This window comes from Anarrhichthys ocellatus, unplaced genomic scaffold (genome assembly GCF_004355925.1).
Source record: "Anarrhichthys ocellatus isolate YVR2014 unplaced genomic scaffold, GSC_Weel_1.0 scaffold54, whole genome shotgun sequence".
NCBI classification, from domain to species: Eukaryota; Metazoa; Chordata; class Actinopteri; order Perciformes; family Anarhichadidae; genus Anarrhichthys; species Anarrhichthys ocellatus.
Genome location: NW_022280084.1, coordinates 80,149 through 87,240, shown reverse-complemented (window position 1 = coordinate 87,240; position 7,092 = coordinate 80,149). Strand labels below are relative to the sequence as shown.

The window sequence follows — 7,092 nt, the reverse complement described above, 5'->3', positions numbered from 1 at the left end:
TTAAAAAGCAAAGTGCTGTTGTGATATTTGCAGAACAAGTGTGTTCTCATCCTCTCATCTTCAACTATTTAACCTCATCAGTTTTACTTCCACCTGATATTCAGTCTGATGTTTATTCTCCTTTTGAACTCTGATTTAGATTAAATTTAGAAAAAAAGAATCATCTTATTTTTGTTTGGGGGGGATTGTTGGAATAGTTTACTGTGTGTGACACACACACACACACACACACACACTCCGCACCTGTGTGTGTGTGTGAGAACTGGGTCAGCTTCTGTTGTTATTCATATCACCACTATCAGTCTCATAATGCTGGAGGCATTATGGAAATCATATGCACACACACACACACACACACACACACACACTTTACTCCATTACCCCCCTGTGGCGACTCCAAACAGATGGGAGCTCAAACCTTTCCAGACAATAGACTGTGACATACATAGATGATATGTTCCTGTATGTCTCTAAATATTGCAGATTATAATCAGGTTCGGATTAAACCAGATTTATATTGAAGGATCGATTGTTTTTTGATTGTTTTGTTAATCTTTCAGTCCGTTCATCCTTCAGTCTTCTTCTCCACACCTGTCCTCTGTTTCCCTCCTCAGACAGCTCCTCAGGCTCAGAGGGCGAGGGTCAGGGCGACGAAGAGGAGGGAGGAGACGGTGAGGAAGAGGATGGAAGAGGAGGAGGCGGCGGCAGAGGGACCTCGTCCAGCCATGAGGGGAGCATCAGCATGGAGCGCTGGATAAACCGGGCCATCCACGGCACCTCCTCCACCACCACCACCTCCTCCACGGCCTCCTCCTCCTCTTCCTCCACACGCAGCGGGGGCAGCGGGGCAGCCGGCGGCAGGCTGGCCGACGTCCTGGCCCAACACATCTCCGCCCACCACCACGCCCGCCACCACCACCACCACCATCACCACCACCACCACCACCGCAAGACGGGTAAGAGGATGTGACTGAGACCTGATCAACTGGTGTCTCTAATCCAGACACCTCCACCCCAATGCTTACGCTGCGAGCAGATACAGATTATCTAAACACACTCTTTTGGTAAAACAAAGACATTATCAGCAAAATACACTTTTTTTTAGCAGAATATAGACTGTTTTGGTAAAGCCCAGAGATATTCTTAGTAAACTTCAAGTGTCCTTTTCAAACTCCAAATAACTCCAGTTTTAGTCAAAGTCATCCTCCTTTAGTAAAGAACAGAAAACACCCTAAACCAACTTAAAGCATCTTTATCTAGACGCCCTTAGCAAACTCAGTAAACCTTTGCAAGATGCAATGTTTGTTATCCACATCCAGACACCCTGAGACATATCATATCATAGGAAATCTAGATCTAGATTTGACAGAAATGATACAAAGGCCAGACTCCAAACCTCCAGAATAACCCAAGAGAACAAGCATGAAGATACAGGTTCTTAGCTTCTTTAAACATCTTAAGTCCAGACCCCCTCAGACACCTCTTTAGAAATCTGGACACCTTCAGTAAACTCTAGATAACTTCACCTCATCTTCCATCCAACTGACTCAACTTCTTGATGTAGTTTCTTATTCTTTCTTTCTTTCATCACAGGACATGACCTCTCTGACCTCTTATCAAGAGACATACAGTTTTGTGAAAAAGTGTTTGCCCCCTTCCTGATTTCTTATTTTTTTGCATGTTTGTCACACTTAAATGTTTCAGATCATCAAACAAATTTAAATATTAGACAAAGATAACACAAGTAAACACAAAATGCAGTTTTTAAATGAAGGTTTTTATTATTAAGGGAAAAAAAATCCAAACCTAAAATCCAAACCTACATGGCCCTGTGTGAAAAAGTGATTGCCCCCCCCCCTGTTAAAACATAAATTAACTGTGGTTTATCAAAGTAATTGAGATCTGTCAGTCTGGAAAAGGTTACAAAGCCATTTCTAAAGCTTTGGGACTCCAGCGAACCACAGTGAGAGCCATTATCCACAAATGGCGAAAACATGGAACAGTGGTGAACCTTCCCAGGAGTGGCCGGCCGACCAAAATTACCCCAAGAGCGCAGCGACGACTCATCCAAGAGGTCACAAAAGACCCCAGAACAACATCCAAAGAACTGCAGGCCTCACTTGCCTCAATTAAGGTCAGTGTTCATGACTCCACCATAAGAAAGAGACTGGGCAAAAATGATGATCCCCAAGACTTTTGGGAAAATACTCTGTGGACTGACGAGACAAAAGTTGAACTTTTTGGAAGGTGGAAGGTCCCATTACATCTGGCGTAAAAGTAACACGGCATTTCAGAAAAGGAACATCATACCAACAGTAAAATATGGTGGTGGTAGTGTGATGGTCTGGGGCTGTTTTGCTGCTTCAGGACCTGGAAGACTTGCTGTGGTAAATGGAACCATGAATTCTGCTGTCTACCAACAAATCCTGAAGGAGAATGTCCGGCCATCTGTTCGTGACCTCAAACTGAAGCGCACTTGGGTTCTGCAGCAGGACAATGATCCAAAACACACCAGCAAGTCCACCTCTGAATGGCTTAAGAAAAACAAAATGAAGACTTTGGAGTGGCCTAGTCAAAGTCCCGACCTGAATCCGATTGAGATGCTGTGGCATGACCTTGAAAAGGCGGTTCATGCTCGAAAACCCTCCAATGTGGCTGAATTACAACAATTCTGCAAAGATGAGTGGGCCAAAATTCCTCTACAGTGCTGTAAAAGACTCATTGCCAGTTATCGCAAACGCTTGATTGCAGTTGTTGCTGCTAAGGGTGGCCCAACCAGTTATTAGGTTTTGGGGGCAATCACTTTTTCACACAGGGCCATGTAGGTTTGGATTTTTTCCCCCTTAATAATAAAAACCTTCATTTAAAAACTGCATTTTGTGTTTACTTGTGTTATCTTTGTCCAATATTTAAATTTGTTTGATGATCTGAAACATTTAAGTGACAAACATGCAAAAAAATAAGAAATCAGGAAGGGGGCAAACACTTTTTCACACAACTGTAGTTGAAGGTTTTATTCAAAATGTGCCGACACTGCTTTCAAGCTGATTTGTCCACCGCTTCAATAGATGTACTTAAAGTTTAAAAGGAATAAATGCCAATGTGTCAAATAAAAGTGATTATTTCAAAAGATAACATGAAAGAAAATAGTTATGACTTGGATTCAGAACTGTTGTTCCAGTCTGAACAGTTATTTTGGCCTAAAGAACTGCAGTAATAGACTGTTCTAACTTCTAAGTACTCCTAAACTGAGACTTTAGTGCCACAGACTTCCAACTTATTCATATTTTGTATTAGAGTTCATCATCCAGAAGTATATTTGGTGAGCTGTGAGTCAAACCTCCCAGTAAACGCTGTCCTTCATGTTTATATTTCTCTTACTTTGAGCTTCTTAAGAACAACTTGTTCCTTATTTTGCCTCCTTGAGGCCCCGGAATCCAGCGAGGAACTTCAAAGCTTTAATAAAACAACTTATCCTTGAGTTTATTTAGTCCGAAGTAGAGGTGTGTGTGTGTGTGTGTGTGTGTGTGTGTGTGTGTGTGTGTGTGTGTGTGTGTGTGTGGGTGTGGGTGGGGGTGTGTGGGGGGGGGGGGGGGGGGGCTTCCTGTCCACTCTCTGAAGTGTAAATGTGTGAAGTGGGGATGTCGGGTTAGTAACGTGTGTTCATCTGGAGGCTCGTGTCTCTGTGTTTACTGCTGGTTTCACAGCTTCTACTTCCTGTGGTAACTCTGGTCTGTCTCTGATTTCTGTCGCCAGTGTTTAGCAACAGTTAGATTTTCTATTTACTTACTTTAACTGAAACTTAATTTCCAATTGAGTCTAATGACTAATTAACTTTGAAATATACAATATTATGACTCTGAGCTCCACCAGACAGTGTCATGACATCCTTTGGGGAAACACTGTGTTACGTCATCCAGAGCTGGATGTCTTCCCTTCAACTGAACTTTAGAACTGATTCCACAGCGCTGCTTATTAATAAAACCTCCGGTATAAAATATGAAAGTAAAAAACACTGGCGTGCTGTGTTTGTGATTCTCCCGCTGTCTGCCGACGTAACGTCGTGACTAAATGCTAAACGGCTTTCTGATGCCGGCGCTGCTGAAGATGAAGCAGAGACAGACCCCCCCCCCACCAGCTCCAGCCAGCCAGGCTGCAGCTCCCTCACAGCTCGGATGTGACTTTGTTTGTTTCCACTGGTTCCCTGTGTCACCTGCTCCCCCGCGTTCTCAAATTAGCAAAGTCAGAAAGATGTTTCCAGAAGGAGCAGCTGCTGGAGGCCTGTGGTGCTCTGCAGGATCCAAACCCAGTCTTCTTCTGTAGCACAATTCAGCATGACGTGCTTTACACAAAACATCAAATGCATCGAGAGGAAATGCTAAAGAAACGCAACACAAAGGGACATCTGATTAAAGGCAGTCATTAGAGAGAGAATAGAAGATGAATACGAGCTCAAATACAATAAGACGAGGTTTAAAATACAAGAATAAAAGCTACAATGTCGGGTAAGAAATGGATCATTATTTGGTTTGAGAGGGAAAGGAGAAGGATGGTGAAGATGCTGGAGGAACATCTGTTGTTGAGCTTATCTTTTGAGGTGAAATTCACTCATCTGCATCTTGAAATTCACAAAGTGTCTCCACTAGTCTGGCACAAAAACAAATTAGGGGACGTTCAAGTGAATTAAAATAATGTTTACTTCATGATTGGCAAATATAGCTGTCAATAAGAAACCTTCAAAGGTTCCCTTAACCCTCTGAACTCCCAGCAGTTTACTCTTTGTAGCCTTGATTTTCAAAATAAAAGTCCTGCACCTCTATGGAAACAGAACAATCATGTCTAGAAGAGGAGAGAACTTAAAAAATGAACACAGTTACAACGTCATAAATCATTAAACATTTAAAAAATGCAAGTTGAGTTTCTTTGATTTATTTTGCAAAAATTGTCAAACAATGGAATCTATGTATGAGATATGATGAGGTAATCCTTTATTAGTCCCACAGCGGGGAAGTCTACAACTTTATACAACGTGTTACAAGTTGCCACAAGTGTTCTCAATGTTGGAAAGAAAAGTGGAGGCTCTACGTGCTTTATATATATTAAACTATTCACATTTTAACAACCTCTACTTCCAGCCTCTCTGCTCTGCTCTGCGTTCAGCAGTTCTGTTGTTCCTGCTGCGTTGAGGAGCTCAGAATGTAATGTTTGTTACAGGATGTTTAGAATAAGCAGTTTATTTGGGATGAGATATTAAATGAGACACGTTGAAGACAATGTTTTTGATGAAATATCACGATTTTAAGCTTCTCTTTGGTGTCTTTCCCTGACGTACAGTGTGATGATGATGATGAGCGTTCTACAGCTTCTGGTTGTGATGAACGCTGGAGTTTCATGCTTCTCCGTCCCGCCGGCAGGTTTTAGAGTTCAGAGGTTTTAGGTTTTCATCGTTGAAGGAAAGTGGCTTCAGGTAGATTATTATATTATTATGATGTCTCATTGCAGAGAACCTGTTTCCATTCGATATCACCTCCAGGTCATGAGCACCACGAAATGAATCCTCCACCTGCAGCACGAACACACCATCGCTCAGCAGCAGCACCTTCTGTCTGCTTCTGAGCTCTTTGGTTTCACTTTATGTTTCACAGCTTCAGTTACACATTTCCATCAGCTCACAACATTGTTGTTCTACATTTTCTCAATCGGCCCAAAGTCTCAGTGAGTCTTTTCTACTCCACGGAGGAAATCCTTTGGTGCACACGTGTGCGTTACCGCTCCTCGTTTGTGTGTGTGTGTGTGTGTGTGTGTGTGTGTGTGTGATAATACTTCGGGGAGATCTTTTCATTCAGCTCGTATCTGAAGAGCTCGGCCTGCTTCCTGCAGATACCTCTTCACCTCTCCTCTCCTCTCCTCCCTCTGACAGCTTTGTTTCTGTCTGACTGTGGGCTGAGCAGAGCGCCCTGAGTCTGACCCGCGGGTCACTCTTTTGTTTCAGATAACGGCACTGAGTGCTTGTTTGTGCTGCTGCGGTTACCATGTGATTATTGGAAACCCTTCAGAGACATGTGCTGCTCTTTAAAAAATATTTCTAACCTCTTGAGAACAAATCCAGAGTTGACATCACCCCATGGTACGTTAATAATCGAAACCTCACATTATAGATTGTGTTTTTACATTGTATACTATAACTATAATATACTATGTGTGTGATGTTATTTAATCTTCACATTTGAACTTTTACTTTGCTGCCGTTCATTCCTTATTTTTCTCAGTCTAATCACGTAAAAGTCCAAGAAGGCTGCACAAAAACAATAATAAATACTCAACAAACTTTTGTACAAATGAATGATAGAAAAGGTTATAAAAATATCCAGATAAGATGCAACTAGAGACAAAAACATCGACCAAGAATGCTATATTCAAGAAACTGTAAAACGTTAATTCACCAAAAAGTATCCTTCTGAGACATTTGCCATTACTTCAGGATGAGGGGACGATGTGTTTACATCTGTAGAACATCTGTGAGAGAGCAGGGAAACGTTTACAGCTGAGGAGGAATCACGGCAAAGAGAAATGTATAAACAGAGTTAACCAGTCGTGCAGATGTTAAACACACTCAATGATACAACATCGAGCACATGTTCTGGATGGTGTGTTATGCAACATTTAAGGTGCGTTCCTGAAGATTAATAAGTAATCTAGTGAAGTTATTAAGAAACATTTCTGATACTGGTATATCCTATGATACTGTATGAGAACAACTTGATTGAATAGTGACCAGTTCAACCAGACTGAAGTGTATTTCAAGGCATCAAAACCCTGAGATAAAGCCTCCAACGCTGTGAAGGTGAGGTCCCTGAATGCCACGCGACTTGACACCACTATTCAAGCTCCCCCCCCCCTCTTGTTCCTCACATGCAGGCCTTTTAACCCACCTCTCCTTGAGGAGCAGGAGGAGGAGGGCGGGGCCAGCTGGCATGGTAGACAATGGAGACTCTGGGCCCCGACGCTCCGGTAAGTGGAGATCGGAGCACGGCTGGCAGAGAGAAGCTGCCATCCCTGGGCTCACGGCAGGGATGAAGAGTCCCCCCACCC

General features: G+C 42.7%; 1 protein-coding gene across 1 annotated transcript in view; it reads left to right on the top strand.

The window, feature by feature from the left end:
• Positions 1–449: 449 nt before the first annotated feature.
• Positions 450–7,092, top strand: part of LOC116396194 (disco-interacting protein 2 homolog C) — a 54,582-nt gene continuing 47,939 nt past the window's right edge. The window contains exons 1-2 of the mRNA XM_031870637.1: positions 450–462; positions 615–956. Coding sequence (XP_031726497.1) covers positions 450–462; positions 615–956 — 355 coding nt within the window. The remainder of the gene's footprint in view (positions 463–614; positions 957–7,092) is intronic.